A 21,810-nucleotide genomic window follows, 5' to 3' on the forward strand; every position below is an offset into this window, starting at 1 on the left:
CTACCCCTGAGATGAAAGCTGGGAGCAGCCGAGGCTGCTTGGCGATGCCTTTTAAAAGGGGAAATTCCCAAGTCACGGGCCGATTACAGCCCAGGGGGGGGGGACACGGCTCTGCTTGGTCACGGGCTGCATGAAGGCGAGCGGTGAACAGCTGCAGGGGAGCCTGACTCCTTGGAGAAGCATTTTGTGGGCTTCTTTTTTTTTCCTAAATGGTTTTAAATTCTTTGTATTCTCCTCCCTGTGCACATCCTGCTTGGCACGGGCAGCGCCTCCACCCCCAGGACCCACCGGGCGCACGGGGCCACCGTGGGACACGTCCCCCTCTCCTGGGGCTTCTCCCTCCAACCCAAAGCCCCAAAGCCCGGCTGCCAGCTGCGCAACACCTCCCTTGCTCGGGGGAAAGGGAAAAGCGGCAGCCTTTCCGAAGGAGGGAAGGCCCGACGTCGTCTAGACGGTGTGACTAAGGAGGGACCGGGCCGAGTGTTTGCACAGCTTTGGGGAGTGTAAACACCGGGCCAGCTCCTTCAAAGCGGAGGAATCCGGAGACGGGATGAAAGCGCAGGGAAGTTCTGGCCGTGCCTCCGAGCGGAGCAGCTAACAAAAAAGGGGACCTCTCGATAAGAAATCCCCAGCGCCTGAGTCATTTCGGAGCAGACCGGGCGCTGGCGGAGGCCGGAGGGCCGCGGGCAGGTGCTGGCAGGACTTTCCCAGCAGCGGGTTGCTTCTCCCCACAACCTCCGATTAAATGTCCTGAAAATGAAACTGGAGGCACTGGGAATCCCGAGCTGCTTGCGTCTCCGCTGAATCCCGAATTTGATTCAGTTCGGGGAAAGGAAGAGAAAATGTTGCTTGAGAGAGAGGTTCGCTTTCCTTTTTTTTTTTTTTTTTTTTTTACAACTTTAAATACAATACTGAGTATAAATTAATCTTACATTAAAAAAAAAAAAAAAAGCCGAACAAATTAAAATAAAATAAAACCTCGCCGTCTTTACAAACTGAAGAAAACATTTTGGAAGCATCTTAAGACTTGAGGGCTCGGGGCAGGTGCGAGACGCCTGCAGTGGTGTGAGACGTGCTGCGGGCGGGCAGGGGGCGAGGGCTGAGCCCCCCGACAACCCGCAGCAGCCCCAGGCTGTGTCTTCGCCTCCTTTCCCTGGCTCCTTCCAGTTTTTTGCTCTGCCATAGGGCTGTGAGCATGGGGAGAAGCAGCTGGTGGGCCAGCTCGAGCTCAGCTTCATGTGCAACTCCACAGGACCCAGCGGGATCAGAGAGTGGGATTCCCGCGGTGCCGCTGGAAATTCCCATTGTGTGCAACCTTTCTGTGTGTAACCTTTCTGGTGATGACTCAGGGGTGTGCAGCTGGTCCCTGCAAGCAGAGCCCGTCTCCCTCTGCCACCAGTTGTGCTTTGGTTCCTCCCCAAGCTCATTTCTGCCTCAGAGCGCTGCTGCCAACTGTGAAGGCCGTGCTCGTTCCGTTCTCTACACCTACACGGAGCTGTCCACAGCTTGGATCGACTTCCAAGCTAAGCAGGCTTAAAATCCAGAAGGAATCTGAGAGGGAAAACGCGAGGGAAGAGATGGGAGAGCCAGGACCACTCGCAGGGCGAGAGCAACGCTGGCACGGTGCGCAGGACGCCCGCGAAGGGGTTAAAAAGCTCGGGGGAATGACATGATTCTGCTTTCGGGACCACAGAGCAGGCAAGGACAGCTCACTGAGATTAAGTCATGCTTCTAAGTTTGGCTGTTGCTGGCCTTGTCGTGCTGCCGCTTCGCCTCCTGCAAGGAAGTTGCGGCGGGGGGTTGGTGGGGAGCGAGAGAAAAGGGCAACGGGACGGGGAGGGAGCAGACGGGGAGTCTGCCCGTCCCGTCCCATCCCATCCCAGAGTTTGCAGGCTCTGAGTAACGCTGCAGACACTGGGAGCTTTTCTTCCGGCCGCCCACGTGCCCCTCCGAGCTCCCCGCCGCTGGGGAATGAAATCCGTGTAAGAACATATATATATATATTTATATATGCATGTATAAATACACACACACACACGCAAACACATGTAGAGATATACACACGGAGACACGCGCACACATACGGAGCGAATTTTAAAAAATAAGATCTGAGTCCGAGCCTGGAAAGTTGAGTTCTCCACCAGCATGTGCAAAGACGGCTCCCCTCAGGAGGGGCCGGGGGTGTGGAGACGAGTCTGCTGCCGTCTGCTCCTTCCCCACGATCCAAACACCTTCCAGTCAGCACCAGGAGCAGGAGGGGAAAGGGAGGGGGGGAATGCATTTGGCTTCTTGGTTTTATTTTCGTGGTGGTGGTGGTTGCTTTTCCTTTCTTTCTTTTTTTTTTTTTTTTTTTTTTTTTTTTTCTTTTCTGTTCCCCGAGATGTTGTGTGTTTTAGTGGTTTTGGTTTTTCTTTTTCAAATAAAATATACGCACGCACGTTAAAAATAGGTATCTGTCCAGGTAGGGCAATACAAGTCCTTAGTGCATTTTCCATCGTCGGCCGCCGCTCGCAGTCCGAGATCCGCCTGTTGGCGAAGCCTAGGTCCAGTGCAAGTGTGGATCTCAGCCGGGCCCCCCAGCCTTGGCAGAAACACAAGGAGAAGGAGGAATATGCCCCTTCCTCCCTCCGTCCGTTTCTTTTTCTCCTCCCCTCGGAAGAAATTGGACCCACTTCCCTTTTCACATTTTCCATCCCGTCCCCTGGAGCAGGGAAGGCATTGTCCTGTCCTCGTCGCGTCTTGTGGCTGTCGGGGATCGCGGTTTCAGTTTTGTACTTTGTTCTTTTCTCATATATATATATATATTTATATATATATATGCTGTGTTTGTCCTTTTTTTTCTTTTTCTTTGTTTTTCTAAAAACTGATATCGCTAATAAATGAAAGGAGGGAGAGGCTTTGGTGGGAGAAGGTCCACTGATGGAAAGGGAAGCACCATTTGCCGCCTGAATCAGTCGTTGAGGCAGACGGACAAAGAGGAAAAGTTATCACTCCAAGGACCCCATGGGGGCAATACAGCAAATATATTAAATAAACCTGGAAGCGAAACAAAAACAGGCACGGCATTAGAGTATGTAACCCTCTGCCCCTGCAGCTCCCATCCTCTCCCTTGTTCTCCTCTGGAAATGTTTGTGTTCGAGTGCCAAATTAGAAGCACGGGAGGGCTTTTGACCTTCTCTATTTTTTCTCCCAGACAGCTCGAGCCGGAGATGAAATTCGCGTGGGTTTGCATCACTCGTACCCTGGGAACCGTGGGCTGGCCGGGAGGATCCCGGGATGATCCGAGCCCTCGCGGTGCTCAGCGTGGGAATGACAATCCCAAAACTGGTGCCCCTTGTTCCCTGATCCTGCAAGGCCACAGGGCACAAGCCTGTCATCTCCCTGTCCTGAGGCGAGGGATGGGAATGCAAAATGAGCTGCGGCAGGGCTGGAGCTGCAGTCACAGGGCAGGGCTTTCAGCCTCCTTTTCTGCCTCCTTCCAAATTCAGCCCCGGGTGCCGTGCCCACATTACTCTTTCTTTCTTTTCTGCGCCTTTCCCTCTCTCATGAGGAACCAGTGCTTATTTTCCTTCTGCTTGTAGCAGTAAAATTCTTCTGCTGCTGAGGGAACTCCTCCTGTTTACACAAGTCAGGGAGAGAAGAATCAGACCCTGGCCTGACAAAGTCCAGATCTATTGCCCGAGATTCCAGTTCTCCTCTCCCCTGGCATGACCTTTCTTATGCACGCGGGCTTCCTGCTAGGAGAGGGATGAACCAAAAAGCACTGCAGCTTTTCCGTCTTTCTGCCAACCCAGCTAATGAAAGAAAAGGAAAAGGGATCCCCAGAGCAACATTAATTCTCTGCTTTCAACGGAGAATCAATAGAGAAAGGAGAACGGGAGCTGCTCCACGGGAGAGAAGAATAACAGGGATCCCGAGGGGATTTAGGTGCAGAGAGAAGCCAGCCTTGCTGTCTGCCTTTAAGGGAGGCAAAGGGGAGGCTGAAGCCTGACATCAAGGCAGGGCTGCAGCGTGACCCCGCTGCCTCTGCAGAGAGCCATAAAGCCATAAATAGGGTGCACGTGTTGGGCCCCGGTGTCCTTCCCTCTCCCGCAGCCCTGCTTTTCTCACACCCGGAAGAGCGAGCTGCTGTGGGAAGTGTCTGAGGTGCCCTGTCCCGGGGGAACACCTCTCCCTGCTGGGAGAGCAGCTCGCTGTTACCTGCTTTGTGCTCTCTCTCCCCTGCCAGCACTTCTATGCCACGAGGATTTCTTTCAGCACTTTCTTATCGTTGACATGCTTGTACTTCTTGTGTTTTCTCTTCTGTGCCGGCGGCCGGCGTACCCGCTTCCTCTGCGAGACGGCGGCTGTGGTGAACGACGGTGACAAGCCTGCCAAAACAGAGGGGAGAGCGTACAGCGAGGGGACACCGGGTCACGTCCAAATGCCTTTCCCCACACACCATCAACAAAGAGCTCTGCAATCTTCTGTTTTTCTCTCTCTCGCCCTCTGCCCTCCGCAGTCTCTGCCCTCTGCCTTTCCCCAGCATGTCCTTCTCCTCACCCCTCACCTTCCTTTCCCTCGCTGTCAGCCCTTTGCTGGCAGGCAGACACCCTGGGAAATGTCCTCAGGATTTAAGCCAGCACAGGGCTCGCTCCCCTCTTCCCCAGCCTCTCTTCTAACGCCTGCCTCCGCGCCAGGCGTGCCCAAATCCTTACGTTTCTGCTCTCGTGGCGCTGGCCGGCTGCTCCTGGGGGGCTGGCGGGACACCGCTTCGCACCGGCACTGCACGTGGTCCTCCAAAGGCACGACGACTTTCTTGAATTTTGGCTTCTTCTGGACAAACTCGATCTTGTTCACCTATTTGGAAGAGAGGCGCAGCCGAGTGATGAGCGCGGCTGCGGCTCCAGCTCTGTGAAAATAATCAGCGCCCGTGCGTGCTGGCTCCCTTCCTAAAGGGCCAGGAGGCAGTTTATGGAGCACGGTTCAAGGCCGGGGGTGGTGTGTACGGGAGCTGATTTTGCACACACGAACAGAGAAGCCCTAAAGCAGGCAAGCTTGGATGTGACTGCTTGTTTCCCCCGTTCCTAGCCTGTTGGTGCTGGGGAAGGGGATGAGTGGCTGCCCACACGCAGAAGCAGGGGGCGTGCAGGGCGTGCTGGCCTCCTTCAGGATGGTGGGGACCCGAGTTCGTCGCCAGAATGAACTGCCGCAGGGTCTCGCGGGAAGGGCAGAGGGAGAACAGCTCGGGCTTGATGCGAGCAAACACCGCTTCAGCAGGCCTGTCTGAATCTGTCTCCAGCTCTTTAATAACTCGCCGGGCTGAAGCCCTCAGCCGGGTGTTGCAGGGGGAAGGCGGCGCTCTGGAAATTCCCTCGGACTCTCCAGCAGTGCTGACTCAGAGGGAAGGCTCCCGGCTCCGCAGCCCACCGCAGGGCACGCGCTGCCGAGGGGGGTCCTCCCACTCCAGCGGCGGCCGGGCCTGACCCCGTTCGCCTTATCTAACGCCGCCACAGTCCCCGAAAGTGCTCCACGAGCTATAAATACCGGCCCCGCTGCGCCTCCGGGGCTGGATTCCTCCAAACCCACTGCCCCAGCAGCATCCCTCGGCAGCACCGCGGCGGCCGGGCTGTTTATCTTTCCTTGAAAGCCCACTCCACACGCTTCAGACCACACGCTGCTCGCTAGACAAACACTTCCAGCCAAACAATGGGGAGACCTCTGTCCTCAAAGAAACCATTTCCAGGTCACTTTTTCTGGCTGGCTTTTGACCTCTCGCTCGCTTTTTTCCACAAAAACAACTCCTGCTCCCCCCCACCACCACCACGTTTTTCCCTCATTCAGCCCAGCTTTTCTGAGAAAGGAATTTCCTGACGAAAAGGGCTGCGTGAACGCAACCTCTCTCCCGGCCAACCTCTGCCTGGGGGAGTCTCTCTTAGGGCTTGGGCAGGGGATCAGCGCGGGATGAGTATTATTTTTAAACAAGCTGTCTGGGAGGAAGCTGTGAGAAGATCAGGAGTAGCGGAGGGGCGGGCAGGAGGAGCAGAGCAGGAGGTTTGCCATCAGGTGCCTGCTCGCTGCTGGACCCACTCAGGAGGGAACCGTGGGGCTGGGCAAAGAGGAGAAGCTGTTTCAACACAGGCAGCAGGGACCAGGCAGCCGTGCGAGCCCGGCACCCGAGACCCGACGGATTTTGGGGTTTGTGGGGAGCTCTGCGGGAGGAGGGAGAGGCGTTTTGTCTCACCTGGACGTGCCGGACGCGGATCTGCGTGGGGCGGCACTGCACGTTGCGGTTGTTGCAGCAGCCGGAGCAGCGCTGCACCTCCACGCAGGGCGGCCACACCACGAAGTTGGCGTTGGTGCTGTCCACCATGGCGCGGGAGATCTCGAAGACCACCGCCCGCGTCTTGCACTCGGCGAGGACAGCTGGCTCTGCCGCCGCCAGGGCGTCTGCGGAGGGCCCGGAGAAAGAGGAGGGGGGGGGGATGAAACGGGCTGAGCAGCTGCAGCCACCTCCGGTGGGAAAAGCAGAGAGCCTGCACGGCTCTGCCACACACACGCAGACTGCTCTCCCCGTCGCCCACCCACCCGGAGCCTCGCCACGACGCTCCTCACCGCGGCAGGAGGTGACAGCCCTTCAGCACCGCGGGCTGAGCCAAAGCAGAGCAACCTGCAGAGCTCCAGACTCCCTCTCCTGCCCTGCTGGGGTTTAACACCCAGCTCCCGCGTGAGCCCCAGACCCTTTTTCCCATCTGTCCACACTTCCACGTGCACAGCAACCTCTGCCCCCCGCACACGTCTCTGCAGCACCCCACACTCACCCAGGCTTCGTCTCTCCCGAGCCAGGGACGCGGGGTTTGGACTGGGATGAGTCGCATTCAGGTCCGGGCTGGAGCTGTCCTCCTCTGCAAAGGGAAGGACACGAGCTGGTAGCAGCGGGGAGGGGCAGGAGGAGAAGGCAGACGCTTGTGCCCATGCCCCCCGGATATCACACGAGGTAGAAATCCACCAGCAAGGCCACGGCTGTGCCGGGACACAGAGATTTGGGGGCTGCTCTTTGCTCAGCGCACGGCTCAGAGGAATAAACCTGTCGTGAACGTGATGGGTCTCTCTCCCAGCCCTCACCCCCTGTGTGTCAGAGTCAGTTTTAGGGCAGCAGAACTGGAAGTGAGGCTGAAATGGCCCTTTTCCCCCTCTGCTGCACCGCGGGAGCTGGAAGGTAGCTCCACGAGCAACAGGGGAGGAAGGCAGCGAGCGCTGAGCCCGGCCCTGTGCAGGTCCCCCCCGCCCCGAGGCTTTTTCCCATAGGAAGTGCTGAACAGAGCAGTGCCCGCGGTCCCCACGGAGCACTCGGCCGCGCGGCCCCTCCGGAGCTGGGGACAATGGCCGCGCGCGGAGATAGCTCCCACCCAGCCCCAGCTCCTTCCTTCTGCGGCCGGCTTTCGCAGCTGAAGGAAGCCGAATGGACGTCAGCAGCCAGGGAGCAACTCGCTTCCAGGGGATTTGGGGCCAGGGGAAGATCTCCGCTTATCAGATGCGCGGCGGAGCTGGCTTCCCACACCTAGCGCATCCCATCCCTCTTCCTCGGCCCTGTCCCCGCTGTCAGGGGGAGCAGGGACGTTGCTCTCAGCTCCCAAGCGGCCGCTGGAGGATGCGGGATGTGTACCAGGGACCTGAAGTGAGCTCTGCAGCCTGCTGCCGTGCCCCCGGGCTTTCCAAGCCGACAAGGGAGCCCTGCTTCATTCCTCGGCCTTGAGGGCAGCTGGTGGCCCTGATGGAGGTGGATCTGTTCCCTGGGCAGTGGGAGATGAGGGGCTGCACGCATCGCCCCCACCCCTCCGTCCTGCAGCGCCTGGCACGCCGTCAGGCGAGGGTGGGGGCTGCCTTTTGCGCAAAGGTTAAAGCCACCAGAGGAGAGGGAGGGAAAAAAAAAAAATAGCAACAACTGTTGACTCGAAACAAATCTCCTATTGAAAAGCGGGTCCCTCCCTCTCCAGGTTGTCCTTCTACACCCCGGGTCGGCGCTGAAGAGGCTTGGGGTGGGGGGGGACCGGCCCTGGGACAATCCGGCTGGGCTAATTTTGGAAATTGCCCCATTGTGCGGCTGGTGGGCGAGGAGGAGGGAGCGGGGCGAGGGCAGGGAGCGGCCGTGGCGGTGCTGGGGAGCCTCGTCGCCTCTTTCTTTCGAAGGCAAACAATAGCAGAACGCAGCTGGTGCCCTCCCCCTCGCTTTCCAACCCCCCCCCCCCTGCCCCTCCAGGGCCGTTTTGAAAGGCAGCGGGAATGCTTTTGAGACTGCGCCAGTGGTTGGACTGGCATAGGAAACAAAAGCAGGAAATTCTGTTCCCCCGTAGATAGTGTCTCGGCAAGGATTACAAAGCTCCAAACAGACAAAACACGAGAGAGAGAAGGCGAGCTGGGCTGGGGGGGGGCCGGGGGGACGACGACGGGCGGGAGCAGGGTTAGAATAGAAAGGAATTTGCTCTGAAGAGACCGTTTATAAATAAATCCCTGGGCCGGCCCAGCCGCCGTGGCGCGTGCTCCAATTCCCACACGTGCCGACCCCTCGGCGCTTCGCCGCCCTGCGCCAAGTGACCCCGCGGCACCGCAGCCCCCGGGGCTCTTATCTCGGGGCACGAGGCCTGACTTCGCTCCCCGGGCACGTGGCCTCTCCTGCGAGCTAAACCCTCAACGGGACAACCCGCTCGGCCCTCCTCTCCTCCGCCAGCCTGCGTCCACCTCGAGCTTCCTCGCCTCCTGAGGTTAGGAGACACAAAAAGGCGTTGACTTGCCTCCCTCCCCTCGGTTTCACGGGGATTAAAGGTGTAAATGCCCAGGTCTCGGCCCCTGAGTGGCTCCTGTGTTTGCAGTGGGGTCTGCTGGTAGTGTGGCCGCTGGAAAACGGACTGCCCCTTTCTCCCCACCTCCCCCAAAGAGTTAAGAGGAATAAGAGGAGTGTTTGGCGAAGAGGAGATTTACCTACGGAGTCTATCCGCAGGGCGCGCTGGAGGTCGCTGATGGAGCGCACCGAGCCGCCACCCAGGATCTCATAAATGTCTTCGGGTATGGGGTCCCCCTGCCAGACGACAAGAAAAAAGGGAGAAAAAGCAGCGTTAGAGGGGGTGATCTGCAAACCATGCATCACAGAGAGCGAGCGGGGGGAACCCAAGGTGCATGGGGGGAGGCACAACAGAACCGGAGGAGGAGGACGTGCCCTCACCAAAGCAGGAGCCCAAAACCCGAGCAGCAGCTGGTCGACCAAAAAAAAGCCCACAAATGCCTGAGCTCCACGGCGAAGCCCTGAAAGTGATGCGAGCGAGTGGCCAGCAAGGCTTCCTCCCCCGGTGCTGGATGGCTTCTCCAGGTGGCCTCTCATTCCTGCTGCCTGCAGCACAGGCGTTTTCGCAGACTTCCCTTGCGCTATCAGATCAAACCTCCCCAATATTTCCCTCTTGTTATGAAACTCCCTCGCGGGCTTTGTGAGAGGAGCGTGTGCGTGTGCGTGTGCGCGCGCGTGTTCTCAAACCACAGCGGCCCAATAATACCCAGCATTTGCATACTCTTTAAAAATAATAATAATAAAAAAAAAAGCAAGCTGGGGGGGGGAGTGGAGAGGAAGATTGACCTTCGCAGCTGAGCTCGCTGCTCCGCTACGAGCCCGCGGTGAAACCACAAACGCCGCCGGGAGGGGATGAAAGGGGGCTGGGGGCTGCGGGGCGAATAAAAAACACGTGGGAGCTTGGGGGACGCTGGGTGTGGGTGCCAAAAACCTGAAGGAACAAGGTTTGTACACGTCGGGGGGCGGGCCGAAGCCGGGGTTTGCGCAGGCAGGTGCACCGCCATCCATCTCCTTGGGGCTCTGGCGCTGGCACCTGCCTTGAATTGGTCCCGGTGGCAGCACTTAGCGCGACTACAAAGGAGTCGTGTGGGAAAGCAAGCGCTGATTAAACCCTACTTCCGAAAGGCTGGAGAAAGAGACGGAGGGAAGTGCTGGCCGGAGTGTTTGCTTAGCTCCTAGCTCTCTTCATTCAGGGCTACTCATGCGGAAAAGCTGCTCTTTCAGCCGGGCGCGGGGGATGCCGCCAGAGGCGCAGCCCCAGGCCGTGCCCTGTAACTGAGAGGAGAGCTTGGCTGGCTCCCGAACCCCGCCGGGATTTTCCTTGTGGGTTTTTTTATTTTTACGGGCACTTGGTGGCACGTGTGTGGTCCCACCGGCTTACGGCCATCCCTTCCCCGCAGAGCATTTCCTTTCAGCTCCCAGGCGAGGCAAAGCAGTGGGCGGGTGGCCACGCGTTGGCTTTCAGGCACCGGGGGGTTCTCACCGCGACGAACGCCCGGCGAGTGAGAAGCCCGCACGGTTCAGGGCCTGCTGAGGAGCTGCGAAATGAAGATGCCTCCTGACGACCCCCGTGGTGTGAGGAAGAAGCGGGAGCACCCGGTGCTGGGTGGCAAACTGCAGGCGTTTTGGCGTTTGCACCTGTCAGCCCGGCGCATCTGCGTGCCAGCGCCGCCGTGCATGGCTGCCCCTGCTCCTTCCTGACACTTAATACGTGTAGGAAATGGAACTTTTTTTATTTTAAACCCCGGCACCCGCCGGGGGAGAGCGTGGGCAGGTGTTACGAGGCTCGGGGGCTCTGGAGACGAGCCGGGAGCTGTCACCTTGCTCAGGGAGTTGGGAGGAGGGGGGAAGCAGGGAGGAATCAGGGATCGGGGGGCTGCATTGCTGGGCACCGCCCGCAGGAACGAGCTCTGCTCCCTGCTCATGGCAGCGTTTCGGGTGCCAATTTCTCTCCCGTGGCAGATACTAGCAGCATGGCTACGGCGTATCCGCAGCCCACGCGGCTCAGAAGCCTGTCCTCCTCCCCGGGGTCTGTGCCGCAGCTCTGCATGTGACATCTGCAAGCCTGGGAAGCTCCTTCCTTCCCCCCCGCGCTGCAGAACTGCGCCCAAGAGGCGGCTACACGGGCATGAGCTGCGGCTCGTCCCTGCTCCCTTTGGCCTCTGGAAGAGCAGCCTCAGGGCTGGGAGGCTCGGGGCACTCGGTGGGGAAGCAGAGGTCCACCAGGCTCCTCCAGCGGGTGCCATGGGGTCAGAAGGTGGGGGAGCGGTGCAGGAGGGGGGACCCCCGGCAGCACAGCCCAAGCCGCTGGTGCTTTTCCTGCTCAGCAGCTCTTCTGGGGTTATTTGTCTAACACAGGTTAACAATCTCCCTTTTTTTTTTTTTTTTTTTTTTTTTTTTTTTTTTTCTTTTTTAACTGCGCGGCAGATCAAAGAAGACTTTTGTCTCAATGGACTCCTGGCTGGCTGTCAAGTGCCCCAAGGCCTGGCCTCGTATTCCTGCGAGGCCGCTGAATTCCTAGAAGAAAGCGAGTTTGTTTTTCCCTCCCTCCCTCTGCCCCCAGTGCCTGGCTCTCCCCCGAACTGCACCCGCAGGGACGTCCCCTCCCTTCTCCTGGTGCCACGGCACGTCTCTGCAGCAGGCAGCGGAGCCCCGGGCAGGTTGTGGGTGCGAGGCCCACGAGCCCATGCCGTCCTATGTCACCGTCCCCACGCACACGCGCTCTCCCAAAATCAGCCTCGCCACGAGCCCCACCAGCTCTGGAGCTTTCTGCCGATGTATGGTTTCGAGCACTGGGGGAGCTGAAAGCTCCGATTCGTGGGCAAGAGCTGCAGGATCTGCAGCATCTCCCCTGGCAGCAGAGGTGAGGTGGAGAAAGCAGCCAAGGATGCTCCCAAGGTGAGGGCTCCTCCAGCCCTCTTGTTTTTCGGGTGCTGTGCCTACAGACCTACGTGGGACCGCACCAGGAGGGCAGGGCAGCACCCAGCTACCCACTCCTCTGCCCAGGAGAGAGAGGATTTTCCTGAGCATCTCCACGCCAACCGCAGCAGGACATCTCGGCAGTGGGGCCTTGAGTGATCAGCCAAGCAAAAAACATAATTTTAAAAAATCATATAAATAGCATTTTTTAATGCTGAAGCTGATGGGGAGACACTGCAGTGCCTGGCAGGCAGCACCGACCACTGAACACAGCACGGGGGCTGCTGTCGGAGGACGACGCATGCAGACAGAGCCCTCCTCACAAGAACCCCTTCCACGCGAGGTGACAGCTGACATTTTGCTTCCTTCAAAGCCTCAAACCTAAGGTTTGACCTAGCCCACATTCCTAAAACACAGCCTGATTTTTCCTTTCCCCTTTACAAGGCGGCGGCCCGCCATGTGCCAGCAGAAGCGCAGGAACCGCTGTCCTTCCCTCCCGCTGCCACTTGCCTCCTCGCTCCCTTCCCGACACCCAAAAGCATCATCCCTCTGGTTACCATTCGTCCTGGCTTCCCAGATCTGTCCTTGCCCCTACCCGATGCTTGCAGGCGCCCCGCAGGCTCCCACTGGGAAGGGGCACAGCGGGGCCGTGAGCGAGCGCCCAGCCGCACCCCATTCCTCGGGAATTCCAGAAAGCGCTGCCAACAGGGCTTCACCCAGGCAAAGCCACGCCTGGCTCAGCCCATCATCTCTGTAAATGTTGCAAGGCAACTATTGCAGCCCGCGGGGCGAATGCAAATCGCTTCGCATCCCCGCTTCCCAACTGGCAAATACCTTCCCGCTGAGGCGCGCGCTCCCTCCCGCTGGACGGGCTCCAGGGCCCTCCAGCTCCAGGTGGGTGTGATGGAGGAGGGAGAGGGACTCGGGAGACTCCAGCTCAGGTCGCTGCGGATCGGGGAGAGCTGCTGCTCCTGCCGAGCCTCCTCCGGGACCTTCACGCCTTTAGAAGGGCTGCAGACCCCCTTTGGAGGATGCCTGCTGTTCAGCAGCGCCGTCAGGGGCATGCTGTACGCCTGGTGCTGAGGTGACATGCCACCCTTGGATGAGGGGACTGGCTGTAGGTAGCAGCTCGACTAGGAACCTTCTCGGTTCCCCAGTGAAACGATGAATATCGCTATTCCTCCCAAGAAACCTAATGGCTGGAACTAGAACCCCCAAACTCTAACCCTACCAGGCTGCCTGGCGTTTTAACGCGGTTACAGCCCACCGCAGCAGCGCCCTGGGATCAGAGGCATCTCCCCCCATCTTCCAACCAGAGCTGATGCTTGATGCAGCACAGGAGAAGCCACCCGAGGAGGAAATGCCCTCCTCTGCCCCAAACCAACCCAACCACCGGGCAGCCCGCGGCTCCAACTGCTTCCCTTTGCGGCTGGGGGTGAGGGCGAGGCGGGCCCGTGAGGAGGCGATGCCAGGCTTCGCGCCCGCCGCCTTCCCCCAAAATGGGGAAGGAAGGGGCAGACGCGATGCAAAAGGGAGGAAAGTTTTGGTGGGAGGAGGTTTCCTGACCCTAATAGCAGCCGAGCCACACGGCTCCGTCGCCTCGGGTAGGGCTGCGGTGGGGACCTGAGCGCTGTGGCGAGCTGCGAGGGGGCTTCACACCCTGCTTAAATTCTGCCTGCGATCGGATGGCGGATCCCGGCTGCAGGATTTGGGGTCCTGCGGCTCTTTTTTTCCCCTGTTTGCGCTTCTGGGAGGGGAAAGGCTGGAAAACGGGCTGCGGGAGGAGAGGTGGCTGCACCCTCCAGGTGGGGGACTGCTGCTGTCTGTCCTTCACGGTGCCCACCTACACCCCCAGCAGCGTGTGTGGCAGGGACAGCGGGGCACGATGGCGTGCAGCACCCATCCCTGAGCCAGAATCTCCCCGCACCCCTTTTATTTTCCTTTTTTTCTCACCCCCTCGGCTACACCCCTCACAGCACCCCCTTCCCCACCCCTCACCCCCGGTGCAGCGCCACCCCCTTCCCTCACAGCCGACCAATTTGGGGGAACAACCGCGGCTCCCAGCCTCCCCCCTAACCCAAGAGGACACCCTAAAGGGGTCGGGGCAGCCCCTCCGAGCCCCTCTGAGGGGAGGCGGAGGGCCGGGGGCTGCCCGCCATGAGGCGGCCCCGCCTCGCCTCGCCCCGCCCCGGCCCCGCTCCGCCGCTCGCCCCGAGCCCCCCTTGGGCACCTGCATGGAGCCAACTCACCTCCAGGCTGGCCAGGGGCAGGGAGAGGACGAAGGCCAAGAGCACGCCGAAATTCATCCCGGCTTCAGGCCCCGCCGGCTGCGGGCACATGGACGGAGAGCCCCGGCAAGGCAGGGAAGAGCTGCGAGCTGACAGCCAGCCCCCCGCGGCGACCCGGCCTCAAGCTCCGCGCGTCCCCATCGCCCCTCGGAGCTGCAGGAGCTGGGCGAAGAGGGGCGAAGGGGGCTGAGGAGGGTCTGGGTGGCTCCTGGGCCGCTTTGCTATCTCATAAGGTGGCTGGGGACGAGCCGCGGTCCCGGCGGGTGACGGGCATCCGAGGGTCCGCGTCCCCCCGTGCCGCCGGCGGTGCCTCGGTGGCTGCTCCTCTACCAGGTGGCCCGCATGTTATTTCCCCTCTCCTTCTTCTTCCTTGCACAAATGCATGCGTGGCCGAGGAGAAAAGCTTCTGCGGACGGGCAGCGACGCCTCAGTGTTCTTAGAGGGGGGAAAAAAATAAAAATACGCACGGAGTAACAACAACAACAAGAATAATCAACTCTTCCAAAGTTTGGTGCCAAATCCAGAAAAAAAATCAAATCTTCCTCGGTGTCTCTATTTTTTTTTTTCTCTCTTCAAATTCTCTTTTTCTTCCTCACGCCTTCTCGTTTCCTCCGAGAAAAGTTGTAAGCTGGATTTCTTCCCCTTAGGTTAAGCGCTGGCTTTGGTGCCTCCTGTTCTGCGACGCCGGCAGCAGGCTTGGCCGCGAGGTTTTGCTTTGGTTTTGGAGACAGGTGAGAGCAAACGCCTGGGTTTGGTGGTTTTTTGTTGTTTTGTTGGTGGTTTTTTTTCTTTTTCTTTTGCTCCAGACTGCGCCCGTGTGCCTTGACAAGCCTCAGAGCCCAGCCGCCTCCCGCACCCTGCTGCAGCAAGAGAGGAGAAAACCGACAAGGTGAAATGCAACGGGAGCAGAGCGAGCCGCTGGAGCTGTATTTTAGCCTGCGAGCTGGAAGAGAGACTAAACTGGCACTCGGGGCTGCTGCTTTTATAAAGGAGAGATGGGTGGAGCATAACTTGCCATCCTCCTCTTGGCCGGGTATCAAGGCGAAAAATCTAGCGAGGGAGCAGCAGCTCCTCGCTGACAAAATAAAAGTGTGCTAATTTGAATGATTAATTAATTAAAAATGGCTAACGCTATACTGCTCCTTGTAAAGTGGCTTGGATATCGCGTGAGGAACGGGGACAGAAATTCCTTCCTCCTCAGCCAGAGATAAGAGAGGAGTTCCCAGCACGGGAGTTTGTTTTTTTTTTTTTCTCGCCCCGGGTTCTCGCTATTGCAGGCAGGAGCCCCTGTTCCCCAGCTCGCCTCGCGTACTTCCCTCGCAACACTTGCTCCGGGGAGAGATACGGCTTTAATAGCTTGCGTCTCTTTGTGTGCAGAAAGAGGGGAGAAAAAAAAAAAAAAAGGAAAAAAAAAAAAGAGCCGGAGAAATTTAAACGTTGCTACAAGGCAATCTGGTGTTGCACGTGGCACCGGGAGGTGTTTTTCTGTGTGATTATCTCCGCAATGTAATAAACAGCTGAAGGGAAATTAAGCAAGCAGATATTTGCTCGGGGAGGGAGGGGGGGGAGGGGAAGGCTGCTAACAGGTGAGTTCAAGAAAGAGTCATATCCTATTGCAAAAACACACGTACGCACGCCCTCTCATGTACGTATGGGCGATCTCCCGGTGTGGAGCCGCACACTTGCTGCGGGCACGGCCAGGAGGGCTTTTCTGCACCGCCTTTGTGCAGCCTGGTCTCCACCGACACATTCCTGCACTGTCATGCACCGCAGGCACTCAGCAGGCGATGGCTCTGAATCCCAAGCATCTTCCCCTGCTTCCTCCGCGCTACGCGCAGGCTTCTGCTCAAGCCGCTCGCGTGCTCGGCTGCGTGCGGATTTTGTCTCATTCACACATCCCTGGGCGTCCGTGTGTTTCTCCTTCACTCTCTCCCTCTCCCTTCCTCTCTCACATGCGTACACCCACCGGCACGGCGGTGGCCTCATCTCGCAGCATCACACATGCTCTCTGAGACTCTCTGGGTGCCTGCGAGCCTCATGCAGCCAACCCTCTCCGAAACACACGGTCTCGCGCCCGTGCTCACCTGTGCACCTTGCAAGGTGTCCAGGGATGAGGAACAGCTACCAGATTTCCCCAGCTCTTGAAGCCGGGGCCACCTGAGGTGGGTGAGTGGGAAGATAAGGAGTGTCCTGGGAGTCCCTCAAACCGAGCCTGCAGTGGCACGGTCCCAGTTCTGAAGCTCAAGTGGGAGGAAGTGGAAATGCAATGCATACCTCTGCTCCCTTTTCCGTCGCCTGACACCTTAGCAAGGACTTCACCTTAGATGCTCCAGCTGCGCTAGCCCAGTCCCACCCCAAATTCCTCTGGACGCTCTTAGAATTCCCCTCATTCTCCATCTTGGCCTGCCAGCCATCTCTCTGCCCCCCCAGTGGGGTGGAGATACTGCCCTAACATCTACCTGGGGGTTGAAGCTCCTCAGAAATCTGCAGAAGTCCCCAAAAACAGGGTTTTAGAAAGGTCTGGGTCCATCTCACCTCGCTGCAGGTGGCACCAACCCAAGGAGCACCATAGCTCCTCGGCGGGCTGCGGGGGGAATGCTGGTGATTTGGGTTGGCAAAACCAGCACCTGCCTGACCCCATTAAAGCCCATAAGGAGCAAAGGGAGGCTGGGCTGCCTCCCCACCACCTCATCTGGGCTGTGCAGGGGGTCTCCACGCCTCGGTGGCTGCCTCGCCAGGGCAGAACAGCCTGCGTGTGGGAGGGCTGAGCAGGCTCCTCCGCAGGGACATCTAGCACCAGCGGAGAGAAGGATGCAGCAGCACGCTAGCAGGGAGGAGTGCTGCTAATTTCCTTGCTTGGTAGGAACAGGAGCTGCTGCAGGGCCTGCTTTTTTTTTGGGGGGGGGGGGCTACATGCTATTTTTTTTTTTTTAATATCCGGCTACGTTACGTGCGAGCTGGGATAGAAATAGAGTTATTTATTTTCATGTGGATGATGCTGGTCAGTTTTTAGAAGCTCGACATCAGAAACAAAAAGCTAATCCCCGTCGAATCTCCAGACGGCAAGGAAGAGGATGTTTGGAATTTGACTAATCATCTACCTATGACCCCGCCTGGAAATAGAGCAAGGCAATATGCGAGCCGCTCGGGCTTCAGCCACTTTGCCTTGCTCCTTCTGCTTTTAAGATAGGGACAGATTTTTCTCCAGTGAGGTACTGAAATTCAGACTGTGCCAACCTCACACCGCTGAGATCATTGGTGTTGAACCCAACACACTCCAAACCACCACGTCCTGGGCTGGGTGTTCCTCTTAGTCTCTTGCTTGTGTGAAATTAGTTTGTGATCTACCCTGTGAGCCCCTAAATCTAACGGGGATGACTCCATCGTCTCCTCACGTGGCCTGTGGGGTGGAGGCCTGCAGGCCCACTGGTGGAGGTCATCGTTGTCACAGATATCACAGGACAAGGGTTTGAAGCCCGGTGCCATGGTGTTATGGTGGGAAGATGTTTCAAGGCTACACGGAGTGGCCGGACCGTAAAAACATCCCCTCGGAGCATCGCAAATTGACAAGGCCCAGATGTAACTGGGGTAGCTGGCAAAGGCCCCTCAGGCAAACCACAATGAAAACAGGGATTTTGTAAGGGCCCGCAGCAGGGTTTCTTATTAAAACACTTTCACCGCCGCGGCAGCTCCCTAACCTGTGAACAGCTCATCCCTTTGGCTATTTTCTTGTCACGAGGGAGGAGGGCAGCACGTGTCCTAGGATGGCACACGGCTCCTTGCTGCAAGGCTGCCATGCCCTCATCTCACGCTGGTGTTAAAAATGGTCTACTCGCCACCATCCGCAGGAGCATGACGTGAGGGGCAATATCTTTTTTTTTTTTTTTTTTTTTTTTTTTTTTTTCAGACTTGTGAAAGAGTAGGAAGAAAAACAGGGCTTACAATGGAAAGCAAGACTCAGTCTGAACAGCTGAGTTGCCTCAGCCTCTCCGTGATGAGTCCTCCGCTTTGAAAAACAATCAATGGAAAGAAATTAGGAGGTGTTGACAGCCGGCGTGTAGTCAGCCCGCCCACTCGCCGTACCTAGCCTAGGTGTTGCGCCTGCTGCGGGTTCAGGGGAAGGATGAGCAATCCCCACACCTCCTCCTTGGGGCTGCCGCAGCCGTCAATGGAGGGGGGCAGCCGTGACGAGCACCTAGAGTAAGCTCTACGCCTTTGCACCGCGGGGGCTGGTTCCTTCAGGTTTATCCCCAAAGTGGCCATCAGGATGGGGGCAGCTGCTCCATACGGCCCCGGGGCTGCCATGGGAGCTGCCTCGGCTTCCTGAGGGCTGAGTTTAGTCAGGGAGGAAGGCAGGAGGAAGGGGGAAGAGGAGCGAAGGAAGGAGACAGAGACAGGCGGGCGGCCTGCTGTTTATATCTGGGGCTGGAGAAAGGCAGGGCCTCGGGGCATCGAGGGCTTGTATCATTCACCTCCTCGCCCCTGGCACTGGCAGGGAAAGTGCTTTCCAAGGATGAGTAAAGCTCTCACAGAGAACCTGACCCCAGGGGAAGGTGTCACCAGGCGAGCAGGCATCTGATGGCACTTGCCAGGCTTCCTCCAGTGCCTCTCCTTCTCCACGCCGGCGGTGAAACTCCCCCTGCCCCTCACCTTGCCGACCATCTCGCCCTTTCCCAGCAGAAACATGACAGAAACGAAGGGGGATGAGCATGCAGACACATCCATCCATCGGGCAGAGCACGGAGCCTGGCAAGGGGAGAGGGCTCGTGCCGGCTGCGGCTGCTGCCCTGCGCCCTGGGCTGAAGGAGGAGGCAAAGGCACCGCCACCCCTGCAGGTCCAGCAGGATTCAAAGAGGGAAGGCAAAGCCAGGGGGGCTGATTTCCCAGCTCTTTCCTGTAGGCATACAGCGGGGAGGAGGGGATGCAGCCTTCCCTGCTCACACCACCAGCTCTATCTCCCCCCTCCCCCAAGTTTAGGGTAGAAGGGAACAATTTCCTTACTCTGGCAACCATCCATTATGTCTATGGATCTGCTCCCCACCCCATTCCCCCTCTCTTTCCTGTTTTGATGAAAGGAAAAAATGTTCTGCTTTCCTTCTTTATTTTTCCAGACTGGTGAATAGCACCTGAAAGGAATTTCTCTCCCTCCCCCCTTCCCCTCTCTCACAGGATAATAAATACAAACGTACGTGTGTGTGCGAGTGCGCTGCGCATCACGGGTCAGCTGTCATTTCTGACGAGGCAGAGGCTATTTTCGTCTCCGTTTCAGGGAGCTGGGCGGCGTGCCCCCTCCCCACCCGCACCACCCCAAGCCCCGCAGCCCCCACCACTCACCGTGTCCCCATCCTTTGCCCCTGGGTCCGCGGCGAGCGGCGGCGGTGGCAGCGAGAAGGAAGCTTGCCGAGCTGGAGTAAAAATAGCCCCAGCAGTTACTCAGCTCAGAACGTAACATGACTCATGATGTAAAACGAAGATGAGGGCTTGAAAACCAAAAGCCAGTGGCTCTTCCCCCCCCCCTCACCTGCTAACGGTGCTTGTGGGGCAGAGTGAAGTGTGCCCGAGCGCTGCGCAACGCGGGGCGGGGATGGAGAGCCCCGCGAGGTCTGTGGTGGGTTGGAGGTGCCCACACCGGCGGCAGGTGGATTTGGCAATGCTGCGCCCTCAGCTCCTTTACCTCCCGTAAACCCCAGGCTCAGAGCATGGCTGAGATCCCGTTGACACACTGGGATGAAACCCCTTTGTGGTTTCTGCTTTGCAGGGGCACGGGCACGGCTGGACACCCCACCAGTGATGGGGAGAGGAGCGGGTGGGTGCCCGCTGCCCACCTCGCGCCCCGTCCCCGTGCTGGGTGCTCGCCGGGACGTGCAGGGAGAGCGGCACCCGCGATATGGGGGCGGGCAGGCCGTCGCTATCTGCTGGCGTGTGTAATAAAGGAGGGAGTTTAAAAATAGACTTTGAGCTGCAGTGCCGGAAAGGCAGCGAGACATATAGAGCGGGTGTGTATTTATCCTACACGCCCTGCGCCTGATACCCCGCTGGCACCGGGACCGGTCACTGGGGCTGGATGGGGCAGGTGACGAGGGACATGGGGGGGCCCCAGGCTTTGTGCTGAGGGTAATGGGGCTGTGCAGATGCCCCAGCATCGCCCCGGCTGGAGCAGTGGGACACATGCCCCTGCCCGGCCCTGTGTGCAGCTCCGCCGCCCCCGTATGCCCAGACAAAGTGGCATCTCTCAGGACAAAGCCTTTCAATAGATCCCCTGCCCTCTGCCCTCTGCCGAACAATGAGAAATCAAGGAATATTGTCCGAGCTGAATAAAAAGATCTAAATTTAGAGTGTCTGATGTGTTCTTGGTTTCCTGCCATGACTCCCCTCCTCCTTCCCGGCCTCTCTCTCCAGTGCTCGCTAGCCCTGTGCACAGAAAGGTTTCTGGCGGGGTGAGATCACCAGCGAGACCCTGTCTCTCCAGCGATGAGACAGAGGGGAATTCCAAGTTTGACTCTACCCTCTATTTCTGTAGGGGAAGGAGGGAGGGAGCAGGTCTTTTTTAGCCTCAAAGGCTTAGATATGCATGGAGAGGAGGGAGACCTAAGGTCAGGAGAGAGCAAACTTTTCTTCCCACTTCGGTGTCCTCCTGTCCTGGCCCCGATGTCCCCATGCTCCATCCCAGCCTCTCCGCCTGCTCTCACCCTCAGCCCCAAGCTCTCCCCTTGCAGAGGGCTGATCCAGCCCCAGTGTTTGGGCTTGTAGGACCCTCACCGTCCTCCTGCATCCCCTGAGTGGGTCTGGCGCAGAAGAAAGCAGCTCAAAAAGAGCAAATAGAGGCAGAAGAAAAACCACCCAACCCAACCAAAAAAAAAAAAAAAAAAAAAAGCCAGGAGGGGAGGGAGGGGGGGGGGGGTGTTCTCCAGCAATGCACTCCCAATGTTTAAACAAGGGACTCCCTTGGGTTCATGCCTGATAAGGCTGGGTGTCAGGGGAATCTATTCATCTGTTTTCCTCTTTCAACAAAAAAGGCCTTCCCATCAGCACGGTGAGGAGGGAGCCAACAGCTCTTGATGAACAGGCTTGCCTTAAGTGCACATGCGGGAAGCCTTTCTGTCCTGCTCCCAGGGAGGGGAAAAAAAAAGAAACAAAAAACGGGCTGTGAGTACGGACAACCCCGAGCGGTGCCAGGGAAAGGGGAGCGTGGGCCAGCAGCGAGGGAGGGACACCAGCAGCCAGCTGGGGCTCGCCAGCACGTCGGCGTGGTGTCTGGAGGTGCAGAGGTCCTCTCCCACAGCAGGACGGGGGCCGAGGGGCTGGGGGATGCCATGGGAAAGTCCTGCAGCCCTCCTGCCGCCTGGTGCAGCATCTCCCAGCTGGGCGATGGAGCAGGCAGGCAGGTGGAGCAGGGCTTTGAAGCCAGCCAGGCTCTCCCACGCTTCGCTCCCTTTCCCTGGCTGCAGAATCTGGCAGAGGGGGGAGTCAGGAGCCTTTTTTTTTATTATTATTTTTTTTTTCTTCTTTTATTATGATTATTTCCCTTTTGCCAAGAATATAGGGGCAGGCTCTTTGAAGTGATGCTCGCGCTTGCCAAGGACATCGCACACCAGGCGCAGGGCGGGGTGGGGGGGGGGGGGGAAGAAAGAGCAGCACGAGGTGTTCATGGGGATGGGAACGGCCACCACCACGTCAGTGGGGAGAGCATCACCGTGGGGCTGGACCCACCAGGGCAGAGGGGAATGGAAAAGTTCAGGTCTCCCGTCCTACGTGCAGCCGCCACCAGAAAGCATCAGGCTAATG

General features: G+C 58.3%; 1 protein-coding gene across 2 annotated transcripts; it reads right to left on the reverse strand.

Moving 5' to 3' along the window:
- Positions 1 to 1,983: 1,983 nt before the first annotated feature.
- PDGFB (platelet derived growth factor subunit B) lies at positions 1,984 to 15,166 on the reverse strand. 2 transcript variants are annotated; one of them, XM_082769051.1, is made up of 7 exons: positions 13,987 to 15,163; positions 8,959 to 9,055; positions 6,801 to 6,884; positions 6,224 to 6,429; positions 4,698 to 4,839; positions 4,201 to 4,370; positions 1,984 to 3,036 (listed from the first exon to the last, which is right to left on the reverse strand). In XM_082769051.1, the coding sequence occupies exons 1-6, from the start codon at positions 14,074 to 14,076 to the stop codon at positions 4,234 to 4,236; spliced, it is 756 nt and encodes a 251-aa protein (XP_082625177.1). In that variant the 5' UTR covers positions 14,077 to 15,163; the 3' UTR covers positions 1,984 to 3,036; positions 4,201 to 4,233. The 2 variants fall into 2 exon arrangements, with proteins under 2 accessions (XP_082625177.1, XP_082625178.1); XM_082769052.1 differs by lacking the exon at positions 1,984 to 3,036 and adding an exon at positions 3,060 to 3,615 and having other exon boundaries at positions 13,987 to 15,166.
- Between the last annotated feature and the right edge of the window lie 6,644 nt (positions 15,167 to 21,810).

This window comes from Aythya marila, assembly GCF_965140915.1.
Source record: "Aythya marila genome assembly, chromosome: 1".
In the NCBI taxonomy this organism is placed as follows: domain Eukaryota; kingdom Metazoa; phylum Chordata; class Aves; order Anseriformes; family Anatidae; genus Aythya; species Aythya marila.